This window comes from Phalacrocorax carbo, chromosome 16 (genome assembly GCF_963921805.1).
Source record: "Phalacrocorax carbo chromosome 16, bPhaCar2.1, whole genome shotgun sequence".
Classification (NCBI taxonomy): Eukaryota; Metazoa; Chordata; class Aves; order Suliformes; family Phalacrocoracidae; genus Phalacrocorax; species Phalacrocorax carbo.
This window is the reverse complement of record NC_087528.1, coordinates 5,207,328-5,223,686: the sequence shown is the minus strand read 5'-3', so window position 1 is coordinate 5,223,686 and position 16,359 is coordinate 5,207,328. Positions and strand designations below refer to the sequence as shown.

The window sequence follows — 16,359 nt, the reverse complement described above, 5'->3', positions numbered from 1 at the left end:
TCCACCATCACGTGACGCGGGGCCGCTGCCCGCCGCCCCGCCCCTTCCCCCGCAGGCCTGGTCACGTGCCGGCGGCGCCACGCCCCCCCAGGCCCCCAGCGCCGCTGTCAGTTGGGTTTTCGCGCCGCGCCGCGGAGAGGGGCGGGGCGCGTGACGTCGCGCGGGTGAGGCACGGGACGCCAGAGGAGCCAAACTTCGCCGGACCGGCGCTGCGCGCTGAGGTGGCTTAAGACTCTCCGACAGCGCGCGCCTTACCCAGCGCCGCACCCCCCCCCGCGCGCGGCCGCTCCAGCGGTCGGTGCCGCCGCTGCCGCCGCTACCCCCCCTTCCCCGGTGCCGGCTCCCGCTCGCGCTTCCCGCCCCGCCCCGCGGGGCACGGCGCCCGGATGTGGGGCCCTTCCGGGGGCCAGGCCCGCCCGCCGCCGCCCCGCCCCGCCCCGCCTCGCCGGGAGCCTCGCCGCCGCGGCTGCCCATGGAGGCCGAGGCCGAGACGCGGCTCCTCTTGCAGGAGGCTCGGGAGAGCATCGAGGCGGCGCGGAGCTACCGGCGGGAGCTGGAGCAGCGGCTGCGGGGGCTGCACCAGGCGCGGAAGCAGGTGGGGGAGCGGGGGGTGACGGGGCTCTTCGGGGGTCCACCCGCACCTCCCGCCCGCACCTCCCGCCCGCGGGGTGTCGCGGGGTGCCGCGGGCGCACCCCCAGCCCGTCTCCGCTCCCCGCGCGGGGCGGCGGGCCCGCCGGGCCCCGGGGGAGGGGCTGGCAGCCACCGGCGGGCCCCCCCCGCAGACGAGCCGTCCGGCCCGGAGCCCGGTCCGTGTGTGTGAGCCCTGCCCGGGTGCTCCGGCCCGCGGGGGCGGCCGTGGCGACCCCCGGACTCGCCCCTGGGGGTGGCGGGCGCGGGGTCGGGCAGCTGTCAGGAGGGGGTGCGAGCGGCAGCCTCGCTGAACCGAGCCTGGTTTTGGGGGATGGTTCCGTCTCCTAGACAAGAATAAAGATGTCAAAAGGAACCACGCTTTCTCAAGTAGCTGGGATGCTAAGCATTGCTTCATAGGGAATGCCGCGTGTGCCTCTTCCCCTCACGTCTAAAAGATACCTGCCCAGGCGAGTTGTGCTCTAGTTTAGTTTGTGTCCTGAACTCTGCTGTCCCCATGCACCAAACCCCGTGGGTCACGTACTCTGTGGGTCACGTATAAGTGTTGCCAGCATTCCAGGTTAGCTGGTTTTTCTGCAGCTCTGCACTGAAGCCAGAGGAGAGTTTTCATTGGGACTAGCAACCCACCCACTCCGTGCTGAAGATGCATGATAAGATATGCAGATGTGGGTAGGGAAATTGCAGAAAGCCAGTGAAGGACTGGCTTCTCTTCTAAGACATCCTCTAAGCATTTTCATTTTTATAGACTAGAACCAATGCCTTACTACCTTTTATTCACTCTGCAAGGGGTAAATAAAAAAAAAACAAACCCAGAAAATGTTTTTGTGGTGACCTGATAGTTTTTCTGAAGCAGGTTCCGTTAGCATAGAAACCTGCTATAAGTCTGCTAGGCTGGTGTCCTGCTGCTGAGTGGCCGTGGGCGATCGCTACACATTAAATTAGTCATCGTCAAAACCGCATGCTACTTAAGAAAAAGAATTGTCCACAACTGTCTTTAATCCAAACCCTGTAATCTCAGAGCGTTGCCTGATAACTGCAGATGCATTGAGAGGGAGCCAGCATGCCTTTCTACAGTGGCTGGGAGGGCTTAGTTAGCTTACCTTTCCTTCCTTTTGCTCTCTGGGGGAATTTCTTTGCTTGTTTGCATGTTTCTGTTTTCTCTCTTTCCATCTTCAGGACCACACACTATTTTGTCTGCAAGGAATCAGCCGTGGCACGCGCATCCAAGAATTCTCTGTGTCCAGAAGTGCCAAATGTCTTAGACTGGGGTTCAGACACCTGCTGTGTTTTATTATTTGGGGACTGGTGGACCAGTGGGCCAGGAAAAGCGCTTTAGATCCCTTTTGTTGCATCCTTTTCTTTTGGACCAATGGGACACGATTTTCAATAAACTTCACGCAGCTCTGTATGTTCAGGGACTTGCATTTCCTCGTCTGCGTAGCTAGTGGTATCTGTAGTTCTCAGGCTGACTTGTCCAACTTGTATCTGCATGTAATGGAGGTAATGGGCTTAGAGAAGTGACTGTTCTGTCTTCCTCCGCCCCACCCCTTCACGAATCTAAATACTTCCTTTTTTTCTCAAGCGTTGAAATAACAAGAGAAGGGAAACTGAGCTGTGTGGCAGCTGCAGCGCTTCATGGATATTACTTGAAGAGGAAATTCATTTTACCTAACCAGAGAACTTCCTGTGTTGGTTGCCTGTACTTCTAAAGATCTAGAAATTACGTGTAAGGCTGCGTGCGTGTTGCAGCATTTCCTTCTGTGTGTGACTTAGTAAAGTTGTTCATAGGGAGATGTTTACTTCTGACTTCTGCATCTTTAGGTCAGGGATGTTCAAATGCATTTTCTTCCCTAGAAGTCAGATTCAGCAAGTTTGCAAACATTTTAATAAGCATTTGTAGAACCTTCTGTGGTCTAGTTCTTCCAGACACAAGACAGACTTTCACCCTGCCCTGTAACCCTGGAGCACAGACAAATCAAAGGTGGCTATTTGCAATAAATAAATAAATAAATAAAAATTAAAAGAAAGCAGCTTTGCAAGGATTTAAAAAATACAGTGAAGTGATAGGGCCTGGAAAAGTGCTTCTAGATGATCATCTAAAAGCATTATATAATTTTATTTCCAGTGAGGGTTGCCTGTGTACAATGGCAGAATGGTTTTTGAAGAGGATTAGAGCAGTTTTAGGGGGTGCCAGGGAGAAGACATACAGAGTGTTAAGACTTTTCTGACAAGATTCCTTGATTGAAGTACATGTAACCCAGCTTGTATTTTGCTTTGTTAATGCGCTCTTCCCCTTGTCCAGGCTAGTTTCCTTGCCTCCCTCCCTGCTGTACTTGTACTAAAACCAACTATACTAGTTTGTTTTACTGCCCTTTTTTGAAAGCTGACTTCACAGGCAGCTTTTCTCCAGCAGATGCGGAGGAGGTGGTTCAGAAAAATAAAAGATATGCATGGCCTTTGCCTTTATCCTGAGTCCTTCTCTCCTGTTACCTGAATTTAGATCAGAGAAAGTGCAACATTGACCAGAGATGTACTTGAGCAACATTTTAATGATTTGAAAGGGACCCTAAAGAAGCTGTTGGATGAGCGACTGATGTCACTGCTGCAGGAAGTGGATGCTATAGAACAAGAAAGCATCAAACCCTTGGATGAATGCCAGAAGCTAATAGAGCATGGAGTCAGCACAGCTGATGATCTGCTCCGGGAAGGTAAGGCAGGACCTGATGCTGAGTCTTAGCTCTAACTTCCAGAGTGTGTCTCAAAGCCTGGAATGTTCCTGTTATGATCAGGTTATTTGGCCCATTTTGGACTTCTCTCAAACCAAATGTTAAGAGGAGGTTAAAGTTGGGTAGATGTAGTGAAGACCTGAACAATATTATCTCCTACAAATCTGTATTTTAATATTTTGCTCCAATCCCAGGGTGTACATGTGTCAGTGCAGCCTCTCTGTAAGGGCAGGAAGTATCTACTTGGGAGATGTTTTACCGCAGAGATGTCTTGCACCCCTCCACACTAGAAAGAGGATTATATCAGGCTACTTTGAAATAAAATACATCTTGGGTACCATAATAACAAAATGCCTCTCTTGGTTGAAGAAAGTTACTTGTGTCCTAATGGAATAGCAGCTGAAGTAAACATTTTCTTTCCTGATAAGTGTGATTATGTTCACTGTTGATGGGGAACATGAGGAATGGAATGGCCACTGTATGGGAAAAATTTCTCCAAAAAGTCTGAGGATGAGGTGGACAAAAATAGACACGTGGAATATTATTGTGAGGGCCAGTTTGTACCCTACTGATGCTAAATACCAGCCAGAAAGGAATGTCACTTTTGACTATTTTCCCCACACTGGAGAACCTACTGGGAGCATGTCTGAGCCATGAGTATGTTGGCAGTTTCCTTGCATTGTTCTCATGTCTCAACTTTAACTTTCTTTCAACATGATCTCAGTTTTGTGAACTAAAGTGCATTGAGCAGTCTCCCCCGGGTAGGAAACCCAGCTTCCACTCAGACATGAGCTCTGCGCTTAAAGACCATGCTGGCTTGGCGGCTCTGTGCCTCCTGTTCACAGGAGTAGCGATGGTATTGAAGAACTGAGTTGGGTTTTTTTCTAGTGCCACAACCTATGGGGCAGCTGGTAGTCACCTTGTTTTTAAGTCTCAAGTTACTGAATCACTGGGTGGTGGCAAAGATTGCCAGTGCTGTGTGCGAGTTTCTATCCGATCTCCTGAGAACCTGACTCGCTGCGCAATTCCTGTCCTGTGGGTCACCGCTCCCTCTGTAGCAGCAGAAGCATTGCTAAGTCATGTCGTCAAAATGAGCAAACGCTGCAACTGAGTCAGAAAAGAGTTAAGCCTCCGTGGTTATTAAATCTCCTGCTGCCAATTATGACGTATGTTTTCTTTAGAGATTTGTAATCCTCCATTTGGGAAAGGACTGAACTCGCTTATGTAGTAAATTACCATAAAGTAATCAGATAGGAGAGTGGAGCACACGTCTCTGTAAGCTGAAGTGTGGGACGCTACTTTATATGGAAAGCTTATGAAAACATTTCTATTTATTGCCACACTTTAATGCATGGATTATTTCATTCATTATGACAGTAGTTACCATTTAGATTGTAGCAAATGGAGCAGTGGTTGAAACTATTTTTTGATTTTAAGTGCCTGCTTATTTTATTTTCCGCTCGATGAAGGTGCTTTGCTTTTTTCTTCCTTTAAAGCAGGTGGAAAAGTGATTGATGATCCCGATTTCTGGCATCTGACCCCAGTTCTGCTACTGTCTGAGACCTGAGGCAAATTATTACATCTGTTATGGGTGTGTCTACAGGAAGCTTTGAGAGCTTTGAAAGTTGCTAGATAGGCTTTATATTGTTAACTATGGTTGTATTTTCTAGCTGAGTGTCTAGCAAAAGTGCTGAGAATGCTTCATGTTTAATTGGTGGTTCATGTCAGAACTGGTTATTCTTTGAAGCAAAGAATGCCTTTCTTGGACGTTTTCTCATTAGGAATATTTTTACCATTTGATTCCAGGAGAGAGCGCAGTCCATGGAGATGCGGGACAACAGAATGAGAAACTGTGCAGCTTTACAGAAAAAGCTTTACATATTCAGCTAGATAGGTAAGATGCTGGCGCACTGAGGGCATCTGGGGCAGCAGCACATGTGCTCTTCCTGTACAGGGCACCTTCTCTCCTTTGAAAGAGAAGCCTTCCTCTCCGTTGCCTTAAGAGATTCATTTGAGGTGCTACTGTCCTGTTTGTTTCATAGACTTCCATTGGGGCTGGCAGTCACCAGTGGAGTAGTTTTCAACCTCCATATGTTCTGTAGAAATACAGGCTGTTTATTTGTAAGTGGTGAAACCACTCCTTGTGGAACAGCCTGTATTTCAGAGTATTTACTGGGAAACAGACAGTCTGGTTAGGGCCAAAACACAATGTTTTCTGAGTCTTTTAAGTTTGAAATGCACATGCCAATTTCTGCAGCTGTTCTCTCTTTGCAAATCTGCAGATTCAACTATATGGACAAAATACGAATTTGTAGAAGCTGACCCCTTTCATTACAGCAAACTTTCCTTTCCCAGCTTACCAGAAGTGCCCTCCTTGGTTGACGTGCCTTGTTTATCTGCCCAGTTGGATGACTGCCTTCTTACTATATTAAAAAACCAAATATTCAGACATGGAACTGTGGCATCTCGCCCACCTGTACAGCTAGAGGAATTCGTTGAGAAGCCTGGAGGTATTTTAGTTCGATGGTGTAAGGTAGGTAAAATGTCCTGGGTGAAAGTCATACAGGCTTCAGTTTTGTTGAAAGAAACTGAAAAAGCCACTTTCACTCTAGATTCTCTACTGCCTTCAAAGGAATAGTCCATTCCAGTATTTAGCAGGAAACTTCAGAAGAGATTTTTTGGTAATGGCCTTATTTAAAGGCAAGATAATCTAGTGCTGTTGTGGTCGGTGCTGGCAGTGACACTTGTTTGTTAGACTCTTGCTGCAGACTCGGCCCTCTCTACCGGCAGGTGGGAGCAGGTGGATACACTAATGCACCTCTGCCTCATAATATCCCTCCCAATGCGTGGAAAGGTCAGGAGGGACAGCTGAAAACACTGCTGCGCCTGCTCCCCATGCAAGTGCCAGGTACTGGACAAGCAGGAAATGCCTCCTTTGTGTACTCTTCCCACTAAACAAATAAACAGTAGAGAGTAATCTATCTGCGATGCTCTTGTACAAACAGGACCAAGAAATCCTGGTGTGTGTGTTTCTGACGGAGGTGGTTCACGCGTAGCTGTTTGTGCTGTGGAACCGAGTGGTTTGTTTGTGTGGCAACAACAGCCAAACACTCTCAGTGAGACTGAACTTCATTGCTGGGGTGATGCTTTTGTTCCCTTTGAAGACACTTTCACAGACCCAGGATGAGGCTGAACCTGTTCTGTTATGCTTTTACCCCTAAATATGTTTGTGTTCTTGGGGGGATGCAGTGGTTTGAAAGAGAAAATACTTTAATACTGGCATTAGCTAGTCAAGTAGCCTTTCTCTTCAATACACAAAAGCTATTTTTGAGTAAGTCATTGCTGTGCTCTGATGTGGTTTAGTTGTTGTTGGACAGCTCTGTGCTCCTTGGCAGCATTACACAAACTGTCGTTATTCTAGCAACAGCCAGCCGTTGGTCAGCCATCCGTACCTTGTAAAGGATGTGGACTCAGGTTATAAAACCGTAGGTGCTGTTGTCACATAGGGTCTGATTTTCTGTTCTGTAGAGGAGTTCCCTGAATTTGGTCATGCTGGGGGATACTGGAGCTTTGGGGGGGGAGTGAAGGGAATCTCTTTTGACTTAGAAATATCAAAGAATTGGAAAACATTCCCTGGAACAGTTCATGAAGGCTAATAGTGAATTTCCCTTGCTGTTAAAAACTGGCACTGAATTTCTTATGCAAATTTGTCTTCAGCCTTTGGCTGAAGGATCCTGTTATATCTCTGCTAGATTGAGAAGCCTTCTGTTAAATGTTTCTTCTCCTGTAGATACTTGAGCAAAACTGTGAGCAAATCATTCTTATACTTTTTTTTGTGTTGGTTGAGGCACCGATTTTATTTTCTGTAAGGCATGCTTTCTGCTCTTTAATACCGTGGGACCTTTGACAGCCTGCAGTACTATTCTAATAGGTGCCACTTCAGAGGCAAAAGAAAAAAAAGAAGGGGTCTTTTATTAATGTAATAAATGTTTCTCTAGGTGGATGATGACTTCATACCACAAGATTACAGACTGCAATATCGTAAGAGTACTGCCAGTCACTTTGAAGATGTGTATGTCGGCTCGGAGACAGAGTTCATAGTGCTGCATATTGATCCTAACGTTGATTACCAGTTCAGAGTCTGTGCCCGAGGAGATGGACGGCAAGAGTGGAGTCCGTGGAGCGTTCCTCAGATCGGCTGTACCACGCTAGTTCCCCATGGTATTGTTTCGTTGCCGTTCATCTTCATCTTAAGCCCATGTCAGTGCAGCACTCCCGCAGGTCTATAGCTGAATGACTTATGGAGCTGCTTTTTGTGTGATGATGGCGTGTCCTTAGCTTTGATGTATGTGTGTAATGTAAGATGACCTATCCTTTCACCCTAGAATTTATTCTTTGCTTCGTAGTGTGAGTGATAGCGAGCCTTTCTAGCAGGTAGCTCACTGCTTAGCCTTGGAAAGCATCAATGAGCCAGACGCGAGGCACTTTTTTTCCTTGTCCCTCACCCCTACCCTAAGCATTGGTTGATGACCTACAGTCACATAACGAGCTCTTATCTTGGAGAGAAAAGAACCTAAATTTTCTCTTCACTTGCAAATTTTTAAGCGCAGTGGGTCACAAAGGTTTTCCTTTGCCTACAATATGACTTTGCAGGGATCACAGCAGATAGTGGGATTCTGGTGAACGCTATCAGCTGGGAAATACTTCTTGTAATTGCAAATGATCTGAAAAAGAAATCTCTCCACCAGAAGAAGAAAAAAACAGCCCTTGTTCTTAACATAGCTTAAGCTTCATATGAGGTCAACTGAGTGGACATTACGACTGATTTTATTTTGCACAGACAGTAGCTGGACTAGTTGAGGTTCACACTGCTTTTTTTTTTTTTTTTATTTTGAAGAATGGACAACTGGTTTGGAGGGTTACAGCTTGAGCAGTCGAAGAAACATAGCACTTCGAAATGATTCTCAGTCATGCGGTGTGCTCTACTCCAAAGCTCCTACTTATTTCTGTGGGCAAACATTAACATTCAGGCAAGTACTTTCTGGGTAGCTGTTGTCTGGTGCGTCACCTGTGAACCAAGCTTCCTTCTCTGGTCCGTTACATTTGAGCTGAATGTAAACCTGAGTCCTGGCGCGTTTTTTTGAGTTTTACAGCGGCTCAGCCCCAGACAAGGTAGCGTGTCTGTGTGAAGTCTGATCTTCCTTCTCTTTACTTCTACTTTGTGGCTCTTTAGGAAAACACCTGATGTTTTTGTAGGACCTGCATCTATCTAAAAGAGATGAGTGAAATCCTGAGAGATGGTAAAATATAGCCTGTGCTGAGCAAATCTGTGGAATGTTGAACTTCCCCAAGGAAGTTTTGTAGCAGCTGTTACTGGCTGGTCAGAAGGCAGTGGAGGCTCACCATTGATTCTTTTTAACCCTGGGTCAGCGGGTTTTTTTTCTTCCCAGGCTATGCATGTGCTTTGATGACTTTGGATGTGAAAACATTGTATGTGCTGTTGCGACAGGTAGGGATGGCAGTCTGGCACTGATGTCTTTAACATCTGAGATAATTAGTGATGATCAGACTACTGCTTGAAACTGGCATTAGAAGCTCTTAAATAGAAAAGGGATCTTGTGAAATTTAAGCTTTTCATTTGACCAGAATGTGATTAAAAACCTTGGCAGCTTTGCTGCCTGTAGTCCTATCCCTGAGATGATGCTGTTTAACAGGATATGAGGAATGTCCTTGTGGATTATGTCAGTTGTAATTACAGACCTCAGAGACTCTGGAGCTTTATTCCATCTTTACCTGGTTAAATGAAACCACTTGCTGTACAGCAGGCGACCCCCAAAGGCAATTTAAGTTGTTTGTTATATTTTTGTAACTTATTGCACAGTGTTTCATTTCTCCCTTCCTGATAATGAATTATCTTAACTTTAGATGGATGTATTCAGTTGCCCTGTCTGAGATGGGATAAAAAGATCTAAAGCTTTCATTTGAAATCTGTTGCTAGATTTAACATCTCTTGGCTCAAAAATGCCTGTGAAATTAAAGGCAGAGCTTTGAGGTTTCCCTTGGTTCTCTTTCAGACCAATGCCTTTTATCTTTTTTTATTGGTAACACATGAAAATCCTTTGCTTTACATTTTGGTAATGTGGACTCCTCTCCAAGAGGAGATTGTTTCAGGATGGCAGAACACTAACAAGCACACGTCCACAAGAACTGTGATGACATTAATTTTAAGACTGAAGACAACCTCAAAAATCGGTTGTGTTCCTCTTCCAAGGTTCAAGAGTAGCTTCTTGTTTGAAAGTGTGTGAGATTCTCCTGAGAAGGGAGATGCAGTACTTGGAGCTTGGCTTTCTCCATCTGTTGAAACAAAAGTGTATTCACAAGGGGATAAGTGGCTTGCAGAGCAAACCAAATAAGCGGGGTTCGTGTTACAGATGTTTGTGAAGCAGCTTTGTATTCTTCTTGTGTGTTCAGGACACAGGCATACCTCATCAGTGAAAAGCGAAGCAGTGATAAACGCAATTCTTTGTATCTGTTTTTTAAAGACAGACAGCTTTAGTTACCCTCTGAGGTGAGGCATTTGGACAAGTTGTAGGAAAACATTGCTTTACGTCAAGATTCATCCTGTTTCTTTGCAGCCTTCAGGGAGCTGCCCTTAGGAAAGGGACCGTTTCTCCACAGTGGCTGGCTCTGCAGCTGCCTCTAAAGCTTTTGCTTGCAGTGGGGGGCCACAGTCAGTCTGGCCAGGCTGGTGATTTGGGATCATCCAGCAGACACCCTCTGAAGATCATGCTGACTTTGTCAGGACCCCACCACAGCTCAACTGACAGGTATTACAAAGGAAGCGCATATGATCACCCACAGATTTACTTCTCTGTGCTCTCAGACAAATGGAAACTGGTGGTGGTCAAACTGGTTCAGTGCCTGTATGCTGCAGTGACAGAGGCAAGGTTTTGCTCTGCAGCAGTGGAAGTGGTGAGATGGGATTCGAACAGCATCCCACTGAGCGTTGTTCTGACCACATATTCTGTGGGCTCATTAAAATTTTAAGTCCCAGGGATTGCAGGTGCTGGGGGATAACTTTGTTGTTGTGATAGGAAAAATCAGCCTAGTAAAGCAAAGCTCGGGAGGTTGTGCAGTGATGCTCTGTACTGTACTTCAGCTCTTTCTCTTGGGCTCATTATTAATTGCTGAAAAATCAAAACCTAGTAAGGAAAGGAATGGTGATCTATACCAGATCCTCTTCCCTATGCATGCGAGAGGAGGAAAGCCACTGCAGAAATGTAGGTTGGCCGTTGTCTTGGGCACTCGGGTTGCGCTTCCTCGTTACGGTGTAGGGAAGGATTGGCTCTTGCCGGCTTTGCGTTAGCGTGCAGCCCAGGCTGCTCTCTTGGAGGAAGGGCAGCGGTGTAGGGAGGGTAGCCCTGGTGCTGGAGAGCCTGGGTGTGATGGGTACAGCAGCGCACGATAAGAACGAGGCCTCAGCTGGGATTCAGTGTGGATGCCACTGAGAGCACTGAACCTAAAACGTTAGCTGGTCCTGGACTGACTCCTGTGTAAATGCTCCCACTCTGGGTCTACCATCGTGTCCTGTCCCCCCTCCCCGAGTATTTGCGCTCTCGGTACCTGTTTAATGTTTTTTCCTTCCTGCTGCTGGTGGTCCAGGTCGCCTTGATAGTGCTCTGCAAAAAAGGGTCTGCATAAATGAACAAGTAATTGTGGATACAGATTGACATGACAGAACTACTTTTTAATTGATTTATAATTATGCATTTTTGGTCATTCTGTGACTGTACAAACACTTCCAATGCAACACTCAAGAAAGGCTCCCTTAAGTAGGGATGGAATGAATTAAAGGCTTTACCTGTCAAGTTTACAGAGAAATAGCTGTTTATAAAGCTTCGGCAGTAACTCAGGCAGAGTTTAAAATCTAGAGTATCAAAATGAATTTGAAATCTCATTTTGGGTTGTTTTGGGAACACGCTGTGGATCGCTTCCAAATCAAAAGCTTCTTGGATATGTAATCTCTTTTTTTTTTTTTTTTTTTTAAACAAGTACAAGGCTTTTGCTATCTTAGTGGTGTTCCCAGGGGCCTGAGAAACCTAACAGAGTGCAAAAGTAAAACATGGTTCCAATTTTAGCTTCCCTGTTTGTCTTTCAAGAGTTAACCCGTTGTGTGCCAGTCCACTGCCCAGTTCTTAAAAGCTTCTGCTGAAGTTTTTCTATTGTTTGGCAACAGCCAAGTATCAGTGCTGCTCCTGGTCTCAAGTTGTCATGAAAATAACCAGTGTTCTACTTTCTAGAAAAGACCATCTGAGTTTCCTGAGTCACTCGGGCTCTCTCTAGGGCCCAAAGGGAACTGCATCCCAGGTTGTTTGCACAACTTGTTTGCTTTTTCTTTGGAGATTCTTTCCCAGGACCAACATCCTAAATGTAGTGGAGCAGAAGCCAGACTTGTAAATGCTCTTCTAGGCCTTGTTGGTTTTAATAACCATTTGCACCAAGCTGATTTATTAAAAAAACCAAACAGAACAAAAAAAAAAACCCACACACCCCACCACCCCCCTTCACAGCAGAATATATCAGGGCTAAAAAAAAAAGCCTTTTAGTCATTATATTTATTTAATTAACTAATAAGTTAAATAATTTACTAAATACTTGCTTAAACTACAGCCGTCTTGCCATATGTGCGATGTTGACCAGTAATCAGGTATAGGTGATTGTAGATTTGCACATATTGTTTCAGACAACTGGAAATAATTTCAAAAGTCTCTGACAGTGGAGAATTTTATTAAATAGCAATGAAAGTTTGCAGGAAGCAGATTTATTTTTTGTACAGATTAATAGTTAGGAGTGGAACTGTTGGGAAGGCTGGCAGAACTTCTGGTCATTCAACAGTGATCTCCCAAAAGCTTGGATGAACTTGTTGAAAGCCGTGGAGCACAGTACAGAGCTCTGGAGTGACAGGGTAGTCCTGTCTGGATTTCACTGCGTGTTTTGATTTAAAGTTTCAGGGCTTGACTTAACTTTCTGCTTAGTAGAATTGAAACTGTGGGACAGCCAGACAGACGGGACAGCCTGGGAGTGTGTGTGGAGCAGCAGAACGGCTATGATTCTTTGCAGCGGGATAAGGCTGTGTGCATTAGCACAAATGGTGAGTCTGAATCACAGAATTGACAAATGTGATCCCTTTTTTTTTATCTTCCCCAAACCCCATAGCCTCTGATTCTTTATATCCCTGGATCCCATATGAGCAACGTCATCCACCTTTTCTGTACAGACTGTTCGTGCAGTTAAAATCTTTGGTGATATCACGGATCTCCTTTTCCTGCTTGCAGTTACTGCAACCTGTTTGATGTGACAAAAAGGAACGTGGCAGGCTTGCTTTCCACTTCTATTTGCATGCAGAGAAAATAGGGAGAGATAGTATTGCACGTTAGTATGTACAGACAGCGTGAAATAACATTTGGTATTTTCACTGTTTCAGGGGCAGTATTTGTAAATGGAAAAGAGATGACAAACCAGCTGCCTGCTGTTACTTCTGGATCAACTGTGACGTTTGACATGGAAGCTGTGCAGTTAGGGCCTTCCAGCAGCGAGGGAGGAAACTTCAAGCTTAGAGTAACCATCAGCTCAAACAACAGAGAAGTGGTCTTTGACTGGGTACTTGATCAGTGCTGTGTCTCTTTGTATTTTGGATGTTCATTTTCATACCCAGGCTGGAAAGTTTTGGTGTTTTAGCCGTGAGTAAAGGGATTTTTGTTCTTGCTTTAGAGCATAATGTTAAAACCTGGGTTTCCAGCTGTTTGACAACAACAATCTGTTAAAACCCTGCCTTTATACTACTTGAACGCCACTATATTGTACTTCCTACTGGATTCATTTCAAAAAATAGTTGTGAAACATTGGATTTGTTACTCTGGAAAAAGTTAGAAACAGGCATTTGCGTAGGCAAATTAATTTAAGCAGTCCTCCAGACTTGATTTTTGTCAGTATTTCATTGTACTCTAGTCTCAGGGTACACGCGTTGTATAGAATTAACTTTGCTTAATGCTGCTGTTCTGTGAAATAAGCCTGTAAACGTTTAGGGGGGTGGAGGGGTAGTAACGGACCAAAGTTTTATTTATACTACTCAAAAAGAACAAAGTGCGTAGAGCAGTGATGTCCTGCTATGCTTCCTTGTACACAATGCTGCCTTAACAGTATGAATGGATATAGTGGGTTCTGCATGCAACAGCAATTTCTTCCATGCACGGTACTGTTCATTCCTCCAGAGCAAGGATGTCTGAGCCATAATGTCTGTTTAAAGATGTAGCCAGTCTGGTAATGTCTCACTTAAGTGCCTTATCTCCAGCTATTTCTTGAACAGTTTTCTGTTGTCACTTGGAACATTTCTAGAGTAGTTGCACGGTGATGCTTACATCAGCTTAACGCAGATGCTTGCCTCAAACTAGACCAATACCTAGAGTAGGACGGTTATCCTTATCTGCTCTGAACGTCTTCTCTAGTTCTGATTTCCCACGTAGCCTAGGCCAGAGCAAGTCTTAGCAATTAGCACTCAGGCATGACATGCAGATGGCAGCCGTGATTCCTCACAGAGCCCTTCTAAGACCTGGAGACGAGGGCAGCGCTGGTCCCATGTGAAGGATTCCTGGGAACACCTGGCATCCACGGGCCATAGGGCAGGTTTCTGGTCCAAGCGCTGGGGATGGACTAGGCCACCCAAGCAAGACGGGGCTGCTACTGGAGATCCACTGTGGGAGATAATGGAGATGGGCTTTGGGTATGGGCTTAAGGCGGACCCTGCTGGCACAGATTTAACCTGCGGCGGTCAAAATGGAGCAGATGGTGGTAATTTAGCTCTCCTCCATGTAGTAGAGTGGGATAAGAAATTATTATGAATTAATTGACTTTGAATTCAGAAGTTACCACCATTTCCCCTAAGGAGCAACTAAGATTTAAAATGAGCTTATCAAAGAGAGCCTATTCCTGAGCAAAAGATAGCAGACCTGCTGCATTTAAAGAATATTTTAAAGTAATGCTCACTAAGGGCCTTAAAAGGGACCTTCTTACCTCAACTTCAATTAAAATTAAATATATTTTAGCATGTTAGAATAGCAATATTTTTATAAAACCTAGACAATCATTCTACCCTTTTTCCTTCAGTGTCAACATGCTACATTAGCCCTCTATGCTAGCATAAAAAGCTTAATTTACATTGGATCAATAGCCCCCATGCTCACATTGCCAGTACAAAAAGATTAGTCATCTGCCTGCATTTTTTGCCCCAGGCATCTGTAGTAGGGGTACGTGAATCTCAGAAGAGAATATTTATACCATTTACAAGAAAAAAAAAAAATTGTGAGTAGATTCAGAGGGATGCAAAGAACTTGCACATGGTAGAGTTAGGTTGGAATTTATGTAAGACACGAATTGCGGAAGCCTGGACACCTACAGGTAAGATAATCCAGTGTTAGCAACAAAAAGCCTGCAGGATTCTGTTCTTCAAGCTTAACTAATTCACCGTTAGGGAGTAAGAGAATACTAGCTTATGCTGTACTTTCAGTGTTCCTTTCAATTATCCTGTGAAGAGTGTTTTCAAATATGGTTCTTTTCCTATAGCCAGGAAGGTTCAGTAGGTGACCAAACAGTATCAGCCCTGTGTAGAGTCAGGCTGGCAGTCCAGCTCCCAGCCGCCTTAAATCTTGCTCCACCAAGTAGCGCTGGTAGTTGTCAGGTACTAGTTGTAACTTAGTACTTTTAGCATATGGAAACTAAAATTGTGAATATACACTGCTGAGGCACCGACAGCTCGGGTGCCTTTTCATCTGCTTTTGGAGGGGCCAGTCAGACCAGTGGGTCTGCGGGATATTTACTGGCATATTAGAAAATAAAGCTTAAGCCTCAGGTACTTGCAGAGATGGTAACGCCGTGTCAGTTTGTTCAGAACACACAGACAAAGCAGCTTAAGATGACTGTGAAGGGCCGCAGGAGGCCCAACCGCTCCCCCCGAGAGCTGAGGATGGCGATAGCAGTAGTTTGACTTTGGCCTTGAGCTGCATGTTGAACAAGGGCAGCTTGCCAATGGTGGGCAAAGGGTGGTGTCCAAATTGTGAATTAGGTACTGTTCAGCCACCTCTTAGAGCTGCACCTTTTAACCCTGGGAAGGGTGAGCCTCAGGGCGAGAGACCCGAGTAATAACGTAACAAAGTATGTAAAGAATCAGAAGAGGCTTGAATTGAAAAGGTTGAAATTCTGTTCTTCCACAGCAGAGTTCAGCTAGGCAGAAAACTTGACACTTCCCTTACAATTTTTCACCTCTAGCTGTTGGAGCCTTGCAAGCAAGAGTGTCAACTGCTTATGAAATCCAGTCCTGAAAGTTGTTTTCTTAAGCTAGTACATTCACTTACCTCAACTAAGACTTATGTGTCAAGTGAAATTTGAATTTTTTTAAATAAAATTTTATCCCTCAACTGTGCATGGTCTAGTAAATTATTTATTGGGGCACATAAAGCTGAGCATCACTGCATTCTTCTAACAAGAACGTAAAAATTAGTTCCATAGCACTGCAGCCATCTGTAAGAGCTGGGGTTTGGTGTTTTTTTTAATAATATTTTTATCTTCTGTCCCTCAAGTCCCAGATCATTGTTTCTCAGGTTTCTCACTTGTGCACTTTTATTTCCCACTGAAGTTCAGAGCTTAACTAGTGCCTCTTGCAGAAATAATTTTCCTTATTTTTTATTAGTTACAGCATCTGTAAACTACTTCCCTCAATATTCCATCACAGCTAATTTATCGCTATTTTACTGTTCCCAGCTCCTTACAATGGTGCAACCTTAAATGGTGCAACTCTAATACATAGTAGTTTCTGGCCACTATCGCTGAGCAAGCAGCAGAGGTATTTAATCCCCCTCAAATAAAATCCGTGTTGAACTAACACACTGCTTTATTCTCTGAGCTCTGCTTTACCTGCAGCCCACTGCATTT

At 45.1% G+C, this 16,359-nt stretch overlaps 1 protein-coding gene across 1 annotated transcript; it reads left to right on the top strand.

Annotated features, from left to right (window-relative positions):
* The first annotated feature begins 260 nt into the window (after nt 1-260).
* CRLF3 (cytokine receptor like factor 3) lies at nt 261-15,845 on the top strand. Its single transcript, XM_064467048.1, has 8 exons — nt 261-595; nt 3,150-3,357; nt 5,182-5,269; nt 5,731-5,908; nt 7,374-7,596; nt 8,273-8,405; nt 12,414-12,526; nt 12,860-15,845. The coding sequence occupies exons 1-8, from the start codon at nt 473-475 to the stop codon at nt 13,111-13,113; spliced, it is 1,320 nt and encodes a 439-aa protein (XP_064323118.1). The 5' UTR covers nt 261-472; the 3' UTR covers nt 13,114-15,845.
* The last annotated feature ends 514 nt before the right edge of the window (nt 15,846-16,359 follow it).

What these genes read in the sequence shown, in the direction of transcription:
- CRLF3 (XM_064467048.1), top strand. Translation starts at nt 473, where the DNA reads ATGGAGGCCGAGGCCGAGACGCGGCTCCTCTTGCAGGAGGCTCGGGAG. An exon ending in TGATGATCTGCTCCGGGAAG is followed by an intron (nt 3,358 to 5,181) that starts GTAAGGCAGGAC and finishes ATTTGATTCCAG; the next exon opens with GAGAGAGCGCAGTCCATGGA. An exon ending in TGTGTGCATTAGCACAAATG is followed by an intron (nt 12,527 to 12,859) that starts GTGAGTCTGAAT and finishes TCACTGTTTCAG; the next exon opens with GGGCAGTATTTGTAAATGGA.